The sequence below is a fragment of the Artemia sp. Qi Xiang Cuo genome, chromosome 15 (assembly GCF_049724085.1).
Source record: "Artemia sp. Qi Xiang Cuo chromosome 15, ASM4972408v1, whole genome shotgun sequence".
Taxonomy (NCBI): domain Eukaryota; kingdom Metazoa; phylum Arthropoda; class Branchiopoda; order Anostraca; family Artemiidae; genus Artemia; species Artemia sp. Qi Xiang Cuo.
In genome coordinates, this window is record NC_142808.1 from 34509240 (window position 1) to 34524074 (window position 14835).

Consider the following 14835-nt stretch of genomic DNA (forward strand, 5'->3'; position numbering starts at 1 on the left):
CAAAAACCCTGTAAAGCTAACTTGTTATAGAGTGGAATCAAGTTCTCTTTCAACAATGCTGCATAATACCCACTGAGAAATCTTTGATGGGCAAAGTCAAAAAGACTTTTACAGTGCTATTGCTCATTATAGATTTAAATCAGAGACAATAGAGAGGAAAACCAAGGGAGAAAATATCCAGGAATAAACGTAGTGAGTTCATCAAATTGGACGAAAATTACCCTTCCACTTAAGCAATGTAGATAGAGAGAGAGAGAGATAAGGATTTATTGAAAAAAACATACAAGCAAAAAATTATTGCAACTTCCCCTAAAAAGCAAAACTTGTCCGTGGGGGAGGTAGAGAAAAAAAAATCCTTAAAACAAAAAGAAAACTTGGCCACCGACACCACTAATACCACCACACTAAACAAAAAATATAAAATAATATCATATGTCATACTTCCTCCGGGAACATCATATCAACAAAACATCGCAATAAATAAATCAAAACTCTTATTCAGCAAAAATCAGTTCCTTAATGGTTTTTCTAAATATATTGGAGTCTCCAATAATCTTAATATCACTATTTGAACTATTCCATTTTCGCGTACCTCTATAAAGAAGAAATACCTCTAGGCACATAGAAGTCCGCAGTACCCCCTTGTATCATGAGAATAAACAGTAGGCCTAATGGACAAATTTTTTAAGTTGGGTAAATTTCCCGAACAGACTTACGTGGAGACATACCGGCTAAAACTCTTACTGCATGATTTTGTAGGATTCTTATTGGTTTTAGGATAGAAGAAAAAGCAAAGAGCCAAATACTCGAACAATATAATGACAGGATGAATGATTATCGCGAGAAATGGTTAAACGACAGAATAATAAATCTAAAAACCATTTCTCACATACTTGTTTTTTCTTGTTTTTAGGTAAAAAAAAGGAATATTTCTTACACAGGTGTCTAGTATGACACCTTACTAATAGGTTTCTTTATAACCTCCATTGATTGGACAGCCCACAACAACAGAAGTCGTTTACTGCAAAAACCACTGTAGATCAGCGTCATCAACAATGAGAACGTTATAAGCAATCTTCTGTTTCAAGCCGTTGATGCTCAGTAGCTTCGTACAATAAACAGTATTTTCAACATAACCCTAGATGAACGTTACCTTAGATGAACATAACCCTAGATGAACGTTATAAGCAATCTTCTGTTTCAAGCTGTTGATGCTCAGTAGCTTCGCACTATAAACAGTATTTTCAACATAACCCTAGATGAACGTTATCGTAAATGAACATAACCCTAGATGAACGTTATAAGCGATTTTCTGTTTCAAGCTGTTGATGCTCAGTAGCTTCGTACTATAAACAGTATTTTCAACATAACCCTAGATGAAGAAATCCAGAAAACATATGCCTGATGAAACGGGGCCCTCCCACTAATGTCTAGAAACTCCGACGGATATAATCTTTTCTTAAGGAGCGTCAATAATTAAGGTTCTGCTTAGTAGAGCTTCGGTTTAACAGAACCAACAGGATTCATATATACAACAAATAAAACGCAATTCAAAAATACAAAATTGAATTGAAACAGAAATAAAAACGACCTGAAACAGAAGATTGATTATAACGCTATCATTGTTGATGACGCTGCTCTACAGTGGTTTTTGCAGTAAATGACTTCTGTTGTTGTGTGCTGTCCAATAAATGGTATTTATAAAGAAGCTTATTAGTAAGTTGTCATAATAGAAACCTGTGTAACAAATATTCTTTTTCTTCTTCCTGAAACAAGAAAAAACAAGTATGTGAGAAAGAGTTTATAGATTTATTATTTTGTCGTTTCACCATTTGTCACGATAACCATTCATCCTATCTACATTGTTTAAGTGGAAGGGTAATTCTCGTCCAACGTGTTGATATTCTGGCAATCCAGAACTTAAATAAATGGGAAAATTTGGCAAATATTTGTGTAAACCACACTGTTTTTCCATTTATAAACAAAATTCAACAATAATATAGAAATAACGGGAAAAATGCTCAAAACCATTTTGGTTGTACAACCGCATGTCTCGCAAAATCTTAATAGCCCTGACTCGAAGGGTCCAGGAAGAGTGGCGAAGCATCAGAAAAATTGGTAGAAGTCTTTGCCAGCGCAGATATGTCAAGTTATCGTAACGGCATTGCAGGTAAATTTTAATAAGGAAAAACCTTTTTAATAAACATATAAAGGTTTCAATTAAAAATGATCAATATTTTCGTAATTGTCTATATTTTCGTGCAGACTTGAAAAGCCCTAAGCCCATAAGGGGTTTTAACATTCATTATAGATGTTTCCTTCAGTTGACATCACAAAAGGAACCATTATATTTGCTTTTAAGCATATTTACAAATATGGCAATCTAACGCGTAGATGGAACAAATTTGATGAATAAATTTCTTTTGTAATTAATTTCCAAACTGCAAAGAGACGTTATAAAACCGATTTTATGAAAAAAGGAGTAAAATATATAATAAAACACTACTAAAAACAGTTTTCCAATTCACGCTAAGAAGTATGGCAGCAAAGAATGTATGATATGATACTTTTAAACAAACAATTCTCGTTTCAAAAACTTCTCACCTTCTGCAGCATTTAAGATTATATTTACATAAATGATCAAATTATAGCAGCTTGATATACTAAAACAAATGAGCTAACTTCACTAAAATACAGCCACTTCTAAAAGCATAACATGTGCGACATGAACAATTCAAAGTGAGTACAAATCTTACCTTGCAGCCAATTCATCAAGGATATTACTAGTAGGCAAGAAAAGAAAAAAGTGGGATACTAGTTTACAGTCATATCAACAGCTAGGTCAGATGTTTTTTAGAAAGAGGCGTGCGAAAGAAAGCAGGGGCGGAGAATGTGTAGAAACAAGAAAGAAAGATAACCAAGTTGATGCTTTTGTTAAATAATTCAAGTTCATTTTAAAAAAAGTGAGATTCATTTAGGAAGGCTTTTATTTCGTTGTGCGAGCTATTACTTAGCAATGAAATTTTATTCATTGCTAATAATAAAACGATATGGAGCTGAAATAAAGCCTTTCTTGAAATCGCGATTTGGCCAAATGAGAGCTTAAAGTCAGATAATATCACAGGAGACTTGCAATTCCTAGCAGCTTTTATATTGCTTTTAAGCAGCTTTAAGTTGCTTTTCAAAGCACCTTAATTCTTAAAAAGCAATCCAAACGAATATACATGGTTGTTTTCTGTTTTGGTTGTAATGTCACCAAAAATCTATATTTTTCTTCTTTTTCATAAATACCACTGGCAATTTCTTTTGCGAAAAGTATTTGTACTGAATATCAGATTTCAGGGAATATATTAAACATAATTAATGAATACAGAACAAAGACACTGACGAATTCGTCTCAAACTGAAGAAGTGTTTTGAAATGAAATGATAAATTTTGATTAAAAAAACCAAAACAAAAAACAAATAAAATATGATGTTCATTCTTTTGACTGTTTGACAAATAACTATTTGTCATGTTTCCCGTCTTGGTCCAGTTACATTTAATTATTGTAATTCGGCTTTTCAGCTTAATAAGAATTATAAGTATCGTTTTGGAAATGTATATAAAGAAGGTAATACCAATTAAAAAAAATAAATAAATACTGCGGCATATTCTGTAACACGTTGCTTTAAATTAATTACGTTAACGTTTTTCTTTACATAATAGGAGCAACACATCCAAACATGATCAACTGCCCTATCCCCACTGTTCAAAGATTCAAAGTCACATAATTCAACTGAAATCTAGACGGATGGTAAAATGTACCCTTCTGGACGGTCAAATTTTACTTTTAGAATGCTGTACAAAATATGTTTTAATTAAAAACTTTCTGGGGAAAAGCAAAAACAGCGGATACTATTATTATTAGCAGGGCAACCACTTCCAATCGACATTATCCATAAAACCAATGTAACCTTGCAGGTTGAACTTAAAAAGTGATCTTAGCAAGGTCTTCAACAAAAAATGCTATTTCGGACTTGGTTTTTAGTAAACTAGTTTGTTTTTCCTTTGCAGAATTCGGGAGCACCAATTTACGAATTGCTTAAGCTTCATAAAACGAACGTAATCGAACTAAACCTATAAGAATTACACAACAAGCTATGTTCTTTTGTAAGTCAGGGTATGATGAAATTGCATCTCGCAGGGGGGGGGGTTCAGCATTAGGGCGGAACACGGCAGACACCATTTTTCTGTCCAAGATTCGCTTAACCGAGCGAAGCATGGTCTCATGATTTAAAAACTAAAGACGACCAAAAGAATTATTACTTAAATTTTGATTTTTGCATACAAGATAAGCAATTAATAGTATATATTGGGGCTCTTCATTTTTATATACGTCTTCTACAGACGTGGAAAGGGTTGTCTACGTTCCGGTTTGATTCTATTTTTGTCGTTTACAAAACCTCACGGCATTTTTCATAAGCAACCCATTATTAGAATAAGATTCTCCAGACTATGCACTTGCCAGGCATGATAATAGGAAGGCGGGAGTTAACCCCTAGAGTTTGGAAAAATCCCCTCTGTTTCTTTGTATAAAAAAGTCTAGAAAAATTACACAAAAAAGTACACATTTCCACAGGGGGGGGGGGGATATGTTGGACATCATTTTTAAGTCTAAAATTCGCTCAGCGAGTGAAGCTTGTTCCCCTTGTATTTTTATCGAAGTAAATTATTACACCATAACCTAATAAAACCATTAGTTTGCCCGGTTTAAACCAAAATTTTCAAAATAACATTATCAATACTCTACTTAATGCTTGTGAACATGAGTAATAAGTAAGAGCAAGATAACTTAGATATTTTGTTAATATTAGCCCTGCTCATTTTTTTACCCTTCTCCCAAATCAAACGTCATTGCCACAAGACTACTTTACAAGATTCTGATTGACTTAAAATTTCTTTTCTTTACTTTAGACGAAGCACAGGCTATTCAGCCCAACTGGGTACCAAGAAGCTGCTAAACCAGGTTCTGCCAAAGTGATGTGTCCTCTAGACACGGTCAAATGCATTGAAGCCATGACTTGTCCCACTTGTAGCCATGTTTCCGAAAACCTCCTAGCGGTTCGACGTCCTTCTTCACATTGTTCTGCCATGACTTGATCTGGCCTCCCATTTTTTTCTTCTAAGGGGAATGAAGGCACTGCACTAAGGGCCTGGCACGATAGTGTCACCTCTGGGTGTCGCATTACATGGCCAAGCCACTTGAGGCGTCTTTTCTTGGTCATGTTGGAGATTGTAAGCTTTTGTCCACACATCTTCATGAGCTGTTGGTTGCTGATTCGTTACCACCACTTCATGTCATAAATAGCTCCTAGGCATTTTCGGTTTGGAGCATCTAGTTGTCGTTTCTTCTGGCTTTAGTGACCAGGCATCACATCCGTATAGGAGAACGGAGCGTACGCATGCCGAGTATATTCTGAGCTTTGTTTTGAGCTTAATTTCTCGTTTCAACCAAAGGGGTTTGCACAGTTGCCCGAAGGCGCACCAGGCTTTGTTGATCCTACCTTAGATGCTCCGTTCTTAGCATCCATAGGTTATCCCAGACATTTGATATCTTTGACTCTGTCAATAGGATCTCTATCAAGATACATAAACGAGTTGGAATCATTCTCAGTTTATAAGTATTTAATTTTTGGGATGCTGATTGCGACACCCACCATATCTGCAGTAGCTGCCAATCCTAACTATACCAGACTTACTAACTGTAATCAAAATAAATTGCTACCCTGTTTCCACAAACAATAGAATACGAGGAATGTATAAAGACTATTTCATGGTACTCCTCACTCTTGTTCTTTTTGAAAACTCTTACTACTTTGAATTACTCTTACTCGTATCTTCCCTGACCCTCATTTCTAAGCATTTCAAAAACTGTTATATCTTTTTTACTTACAATACAATTCTATTCCTTTGAAAACCACTACTGAAACCCTATTATTCCTTTGTTGCTAACACCTGATTCCTAATTCTTTGGATACCTATTGCTCCTTTTTTCCTTACTCCTCAATCCTACTTTCTACTTTCTACTTTCTACTTTCTACTTTCCTAGAAGTAGGAGTACTAATAGAACTAGAAATCAACCAAATATAGAGCCTTATTTTTCAAAAAGGTAAATAGGCAAGGACTGGAAAGTGGTGAAGATTTTGGTGTTATTCCTAGACCAATTTCAGAAAAAACAATATCTTTATCAAATATTTTATTAAATCCTAAGTAACAAAAAAACTTTTATATTCTGTACCTGTGTTGTATACCTCGACATACTATATGTTGGTAGAAAGTGCGACTTTGATAGATGTTCATATTTCTAAACTTCAAAATTCCAATAAATAGATAAAAATACAGCGACAATTATTTTTTCTGACTACTAATATCGTAATTAGTATTCTGTGAAATAATCTAATAGATCAGGTGTCACTAACGAGCTTATTTTATTTAAAATAGACTAGGAGTAGAAATTGTATCAAGATTAAATATTTTACTTTGCTAATGAGACTAGGAATAGCCTTCAAAGCAGCACTTCATTCTTATCTCTCCTTTATTCAAAGGTATTTCTTCAGACAAAAGCAGACCAAACAGCAATAAAATTTCGTACTAACAAAAAAATTTAGAGTTTGTAAAATATTGTCAATTTTATTATGAAAAATGAGTAAACGTTATTTCTAAGTCAATAGAATAGTGACATGCTCAGAAAAAAATTGAATAGAAGTATTTTGAAATCATGCAGACAAGCATCAGCTGTTGTACTAATTACCTTAGGCTTGGCATACTTTTTCCTTTAGAGAGACGCCTTCCTAAAGAGGTTGATAAGTCTTCTGATGATGCGGCTAGGCTCAAACATTCTGTTGCGCAAATGGTGATAGGTCTTGAAGAAAGCAGCTCCAGGTTTGATCGATTCTAAAATTGATTTTGTAATATCCTTTAATTTTGTCAAGAAATAAAAAAAGAAAAAGAAAAAATTGTGGTTATAATGGCAGTTAACTACGCGAAAAAAAAGAAATGCCACTCATAAAGAATGCTATTCGTACGAACTTGTTTTACTCACTTTTAAATGCGTTTTTAATAGATTATTATGATGAGCCTATTTATCAGATGGAGATGTACCATAATTAATCTAAAGCCATTCAAAATTAATGGAGTTTTTGCAAAAGAGGGCAACCTCTTAAGCTATTAATATCTTATGGGGTATCAGAGATTCGTCACCAAAGAAATATCAATTCTGTAAAATTTTCACCCCCATGAATATTAGATTATCATCCCAATCTTACTTATTCATCAATGGCAGATATACCGTACACAAAACCAATCTACTCAAACAACAGTAGAATTTGTCTAACTGAGGGTAATCTATGATGTTCTTTATGTCAAGAGGGGTATCAGAGATTTACCGATAGGGAAATGCCACTTGTGTAAAAACACCATTTTTTTACAAAATAACTCTTTTCCACGCTGACACTTGCATAACTGAATGAAAAAAACGTAGATTTAAAGAAGATGGCTTAAGCTTAGAGTAACTCTAGAAAATCATCGCTTGGTTTACAAGCATACTAGGACATAAGAAAGAGAGGTAAAAGGGGATTCCTCCTTCTAAGAACGGTCGTTTCGTGCCAATATTTAGACCATAGGTGCTAACAAATCTACGTACATTAGAGGGTGAGAAAATTTTCAAAGGAAAACAACATAGAATTCGATTTGTACAATAAAACGTACTAGACCTAGTACAAGAAGAAATTCTCTAAAGGGAACAGAAAATTCGTATATATAACTGGATATTAGGCTCATTAAATCCTAATATAATTATGAAGATTGTCACTTTTCCAGACCGATAACATGTTGTTTTTTCTTTTTTTTTCTTTTTTATTATTATGTTTTACTCCACTTGTACTACTTGTTCTCTTGTAGTTGTGGGTAATAAATGATTGAATTGAATTAAGGGATGAGAAAATTTTCAAGGGAAAAAGGGGATAAAAAAAACAATAAGTGCACTGTTAGGCCATTCTTTTTCGATGGCTCGTTCTTTCGACAGCTTTCATAGGGAGGACTATGTCTCCCATCCCTTTTATCGGCAGCCATGTTTGTGAGTACGTGTACATGTTCGAACAAATGGCGTATAAGGACAATATTACCTTTTCTGACTCAAATTAGACATTCCTACTTCACATTCGACAAACTAGTTCCAGCAGGCCCACAAATTCTAATGAGCACTAGAGTAATGGCATACTGGTAGACTGGCATTAATCAAACCATTGGCTTTCTATATGTTATAACTTCAACAGAGATTAAAAAATTTCATTTTAGAAAAAAAAAATTAAAACCTGACTCATAATTAGTTGTTTCCTCTTCAATAGAAAAAAGAAATTAATCTTTTGTTCCAACAGCAATTATTATAAAAGCAGGGTCTTAGAAAACGTGAGCAACCCTTCCGAGCCTAATTCCGAGGAAAAATAACTATAGTACCAGGTATATCTACTATGCATCTAACAAGTATAGTATCAAAAATGAGTATAGTATGCAGTGCCAGCAGTTGAATGAGAGAATTTCTCATTTTCCTCTTCTACATTTATTAAATGTCTTCTTGCTCCCCAGAGGGGCCATCCTTCCCCCTGGACCCTCCCAGGTGGTACCAATAGGATGAGCTAGCTTATTTAGAAGGCAGAGATTTGTAAATTGTGAGGTAGGAACATGGCAAACAAACTATATTGATAGTATAGCACTTGCTAGCATTACAAGTACAGCACTTGCTAGCATTTTGCTAGCATTACAATCGAAGCTGAGACCAAGATGAAGGTAGAATCGGTAAGAATTTTGGCATAGTCCCAGCACTATAGAATATTAAAGAATCTTTGTTATCAACCGAGGAAAAATGTGTTCGAGCTTTCTAAAAGCTCAACGACCCCTCAATCTCTTCATTAAGATTAACATTATGAGAATAATATGATGTCTGAAGGAGGGACTCTGATTAAGAATAATAGCTAAAAACTGGTCAATCTGATCACTGGGTCTGATATGAGAACGCATTGAAAGATGAATTTCCAATAGCTGAGAACAAGCCTGAGAGAATAACGAGAAAATCAGTAAGATTAACTTAGCAATACTTAAGGCCAGGCAATTCGCATTGAACTATAGAAATACTCCTTCGAACAAAACTATCAGTTTGATACAGATCATAGGCTCCGTTATGACAGCAGTGCCGAGGCATAAGTCGTCAGCAACGGCCACTATAGTGTCCTAATTTATTGATGCAGATCAAAATTCTTGGGCTTGAAAAGATTCGAGGTGGCACAGACCACAAGTAACTATCAACATTCACGGATAAGATTATTGAGCTGGAGAATTTAGATCAAGTAATTGGAGCCTCAATAGTAGCGGTAACAGAGGATAGGCAAAATCTGGATCTACTCAGTTTGTCCGGTTATAATAAAATGATAAAGTTACGCCCAGATGACCACTGGCTTGGAAAAAGGGAGGAGGTCTTGAAATTTATATTAATAAGAAAATTCCTGCTTTTCAGAGAGAGGTACCTCTGCTTGATGATTATGACGAGATTCTTTGGTTATATGGAAAGCCCGAATCCCTGCCCTTCCATTATAATGGTATTGGTGTTTGTGTTTTTTATTATTCGCCAGGACAAGATGTCAGTTCTCAAAAAGCTTTCCGGGAAAAACTTCAATTAAACAATGACTACTTACAGGTTAAAAAACCCCACGGGTGGTATGTTCCTGCTTGGTGACGCTACCAAACTACGACTTCAGTCTTTGGAAGCAGGATTGGGTCTAAACGATTAGTTAATTGCCCAACAACAAAAGGTGATACAGCTCTGGACCGCATAACTACTAACATGTCTCAACTCTATAGGAGACCCTCGCCAGGCCCCCCAATAATAGGAAGCTACCACTTCACCCTTGAGCTACACCCCATAAGCAAAGTTTGGGTCACATACACTACAGAAACAACTATGAATCGGCCAATCACGAACAGCGGATTGTTTGGTTTCGGCAATTAGCTCACGACTGAAAAATGGGACGGCATAATTTCTACGGCTAATGCTGATGAAATGGACACTACTTTTCAAGAAAAACTTCTCGGCAAGTACCATTTCTATTTTCCTGAAAAAGTTAAGAAACGTTTTCAGCAGATCGTCCGTACCTTACAAAAGAAAGGAGCCCTCTGTTATTTTACTGGTATGCGGGTATTATACTCTGTTGCGGCCTATTATGATTTTTAGGTAAATCTCTGAAAGTTTAATCGCTGAGTGACTGAAAACTTTTATTCTGCATAAAATTGACCCTCAACAGTTCGCTAATATTCCCAAGAGTTCGACAAGCCATTACTTCATCACGATTGACTGAAAAAAAGCATTTCGTTTGACCTGCCATAGAACCCTTATCCGCAAGCTATTGACAAATTTTAATGTTGATGCATATTTGGTAAGAATAGTTGCAAATTTTCTTTCAGATAGAAGTAAAAAAACTAAGTATAAATCCGCCTATTCTGATCCCCAGCCAACCTACTGTGCAATTCCCCAGGGACCAAATTTAGGCCCTCTCCTTTTTTTGGTTATGGTAAATGACTTGGCAAATGATGAGTCGGATCGCTTTAAGTTCGTTGATGATCTATCCTTACTGGAGCTAAGTGAAAAGAGTGTTTCAAGTGAGGCAGACAGAATAATGGCGGGTTTGTCACGCCAAGCTGAGGAGGGCAAAATGATCGTCAATCGTGAAAAATTGCTCGTATTAACTTTTTTTCTGAGGGACAGTTTATCCCTTGCTTTAAAGAATGTTCCAGGCATCATGGAGATCAAACCCTTGGAAATATATCTCACACATGACCTGAAGTGGGAAAAACAGACACAGGAGGCGATTAAACGGGCAAACCTGGGTATCCTTTCTTTAAAACTCCTTACTCGTCATGGTGTCCCAATCCCCCAACTATTGCGTATATTTCTTACATTTGTTAGACCACTGGTAGAATATGCTTGTCCTGTTCGGCATTACAGCCTGAGTTCGGACCAGAGGGACCGCCTGGAAAGGAGTCAATACCGAGCTCTTCTGATAGTTTCTAAATCTCCCAAAGTCCCTTATTGCTCCTTTTCAAAACAATTTACTCTTACATCTCTTTTGGCACGCCGTGATGAATTGTGTTTTAAGTTTAGAATCGGTATTTAAGAAATTCTGCGGCTTCGTGGAATCCTCCCCCCTGAGTACCTCCCTTCGCGCCAAAGGCTCCCGCAACATGTACCTCAACCGGTACCAAAAATTCAGCCGGTACCAGCAAGACATATCCGGTACGCAAGTAGTTTTGTTCCCTCGTTCGTCAAGATTTTTAATTCCACATCCACTCGTCGATAGTTGTATATATCATTTGCTTTAGTTCATTATTCTTTTATTCTTTTTATTCGTTTGACTCTGTTTAGTTTGAATTTGTGATATTTCGAATCAATGTATAATTTTGTATGACGATGGCTAAGGCTGTAATTTTCATGTTTTATATGTTTAGTTCCTTATTATGACAAGAACTGCCACTGATCGGCATGACCGTGTAAGGCGTTTGAAAATAAAATCGTTTTTTTTTATTACACAATCATTTTTTGGTTCGTAAGCGCAATAATTAGACCATAAACATAAAATAAGAGCAGAGCTGACCATAGAACTGAACGTTGCAGGAGACCAAACTCAACTTGAGGCAATGAGATGAAAGCTAGATCCACGAGAGAACCTTTCTAAACAAAATAGTAATGCCAGCATTCCCTCTTATACTGTAATCAGACTATTTAGAGAGTAAAATTTTGGTAGGTCAACAAATCAAAAACTTTCAGGACGTCAACAAATTTAGCAGTAGGATTCAGAGCGAAATTAAGAACCAAATGTGTGAAATTTAGCAGTAGGATTCAGAGCGAAATTAAGAACCAAATGTGTGAAATTTAGCAGTAGGATTCAGAGCGAAATTAAGAACCAAATGTGTGAAATTTAGCAGTAGGATTCAGAGCGAAATTAAGAACCTGTGAAATGTGTGAAATTTAAAATAGGAGCACAACGACACTCTGTTTAGTGCTTAGCTCGGAAGCTGAACTAAAATATTCATGAGACAATCCTTCACTTCTAAAAATGCAAGTAGATGGAAAACCATAGGCCTTTAAAAATTTTGCTAAACACAGACGGTAAAGAAACATTAGTCGATAATTATCAGGACCTATCCATTTAAAACAATTATACAAAACAATACTCGAGCTCGCTTAATTGAATTGGGAAAAATTATATTCTCGGAAGACAGACTGGCCAATATTATTAAAGGAGAAACAATTAAAGGAAACATGAGTTTAGCTACCTTGGTGGGAAATTGGAGCGACACAAGAGATGGTAAAGAGTAAAGCTTTGAATGAATTTTGGTGGAGTAGGAGCAAGCGCAGCTCCATTGGCCTTGGACGGCTTGGTGCTTATGTGAGCGATTATTAGTAACAGTAGTTTTAATATTAGCCCTGACCTTTCCTTTAAATGTCAGACTTAGACATAGGCCTACCTATACCAGTTATGTGAAACGTGGGATTCTGGGAAAACTAGCTGTACAAAAGCAAAATCTAAATAATAATTAACAATTATTGACGTCCAATGTGGGTCATGGACCAACTTTTAGTTAACAGGTTATGAAAAATAAAATTGGCAATAGCCTTGCTAGCCCGCTTCAGAACTCCTATCTTACCTCAGTTGCTTTCCTTCGGTTTGAACTCGATCGTCTCTTGACTTTATTCGATTCCTTAGCTTGTGCCAGTTCATTTCCGCTTGGCGAATAATTCGTTGTGGTATTGTAAGAAAAACTTCCTTCATCTGAAGCTGCAAATAAGAAAACCAACGTTAAAAAAAGATTAAATTCACAACTTGCTTTCCTTTTTGTAATGAGACAGCTATATATCTATATGTTTTGAACTAGGTACATCTATATACATATAGCGCAAATGTAGTGTAAAACGTTTTAAATTGTACCTATTTTCATCTATAGAAATTGTAATAAAGTGGAAAAACTGCAAGGAAAACTTCTAGAAATTGCAAGTCACCTGGCACCAACACTGGCACCAGTGTAAGTTCTCTAGTGCTACCCGTAAACATTGCACAATACCATCAGTGCTACTACTGATTGTACAAAAATATGGTAACATGGCCGTGACGGGCCACGGGTTCTACAAGCTCTTCCCTCACTGAGTTACGATCTGTGGGCTTACCACACAAGTACAAAAATTGAAGTACAAAATTTACCCTAGGCTCTTCAAGCTATTTTTGTTTCCTGTATGAGTCACCTGTAACCTTCATTTTTCAGAGGCTAGATAATTAGATAATTCTTTGAACACGTGTCGTAGTCAATTGATCAAGAAAGAATATTAACAGGGCAAAAATATATTTAATAATAGCTGGGACCAGGGTTGACGTATGGAAATTAAAGAGAAATGAAATGAAGTTTACAAAAAGGGTATTTATCTGATAATAAGGACCAAGGGCACTAACATAATTTTTTTTTAACTAGAAAAAAATTATAAAATTTTTTAAAGTGAGTAAAATACGAAAATATTTTTTCAGAAGCTACATTATATAGGGGCCTTTAAAACCGTACCATACACAAAGTTACAGCGTGTGAAGACTATTTGCAAATACAGTGCTATACAAACACAGTACAACTATAGTGTAAACCGCTTTAAAACCACGAAGAAAATTGACTAAAAAAGCGTTATTAAAGACCAAAATGGTTTATATTTTGAAATAATCTCAGAACCCTTCTGCTGCTGGTCAACTTTGGTGATTTCCCTGAAGTGAGATTACATTTTTAATTGCATATGAATATTCCTTTGGAACATCCCTCTCTAAAAATATGATGTACACTAGATAGGCCACACCAAAGTGATGTGAGGGCCCAAGGCCGGAGCTGCTAACTGAAGTGGGCGAAGTTAGCGCAGGAAGGCATCTTTAGTGCAGTTAGAGCAGAAAAATTCTGTGAGGTCTCATTCGTTATGGTCTGAAGTCCAGAGCACTACTTGACTAAAGCGTAGGTCAATGTGCAAGAGATGAAGACCAAAGTCCTGGCGAACTGGAGGGCCACTTCTGGAGACAAAAGGCTCAAACAACTGAGTGCAGCAATTAAAACAGGGTTAAAAAAACACAGAGCTCTCTTTTTAAAGCCCACATTAAAGAATTGAGAAAGAAGAATCAGAACAAAAAAAAAACACACTTCCGACATTACAATTTCCTGTTTCTAGCTTTAATAATTTAGCAAAGTACTCTGGACAAAAACAAACAAATAAACAAAAGCACGTTTGCTTTTGTATATATTAATTTAAAAAACTTTTTCGACAAAATAAATTTTCCAAAGAAAAGTAAAGAACTCCATTAAACAAAAAATTAGCAAAAAAAAAAAAATCAAATAATCTACCAAGCATGAGACTACCACGAATCAGCATCGATAAATAAATGAAACTCAAAACGAACAGAAATTACATTAATTAACCGAGTCAAACTCAAAACGAGCAGAAATTAACATAAGTTGGGCGCATAACCCCTATGCCTTCCCAAGGCCAGAACAAAACTTGCACTTTACTGAAAAAATATAAATGTTTTTACTTTCATAACTTTAGAAAATCAAATAATATAAACATTTTGATTACTAAATATCAGTATATGTATATTAAACTGACAATGCACATTCATTTGTATTTTTTCAGTAAAGTGCAAATTTTGTTCTGCCCTTGGGAAGGGGCACTAGCCCTTTCAATTTCCAATTGAACGAGCCCTTTTGAAGTTTCTACGACAACGTCTT

The 14835-nt window shown here is 35.6% G+C and overlaps 1 protein-coding gene across 2 annotated transcripts in view; it reads right to left on the reverse strand.

The window, feature by feature from the left end:
* unc80 (unc80, NALCN channel complex subunit) overlaps window positions 1-14835 on the reverse strand; it is a 380168-nt gene that overhangs the window by 216035 nt on the left and 149298 nt on the right. For both annotated transcript variants that reach the window (XM_089101793.1, XM_089101792.1), the window contains 3 exons: window positions 12736-12866; window positions 6794-6936; window positions 2757-2783 (listed from right to left, as the gene is read on the reverse strand). In XM_089101793.1, coding sequence (XP_088957919.1) covers window positions 2757-2783; window positions 6794-6936; window positions 12736-12866 — 301 coding nt within the window. The remainder of the gene's footprint in view (window positions 1-2756; window positions 2784-6793; window positions 6937-12735; window positions 12867-14835) is intronic.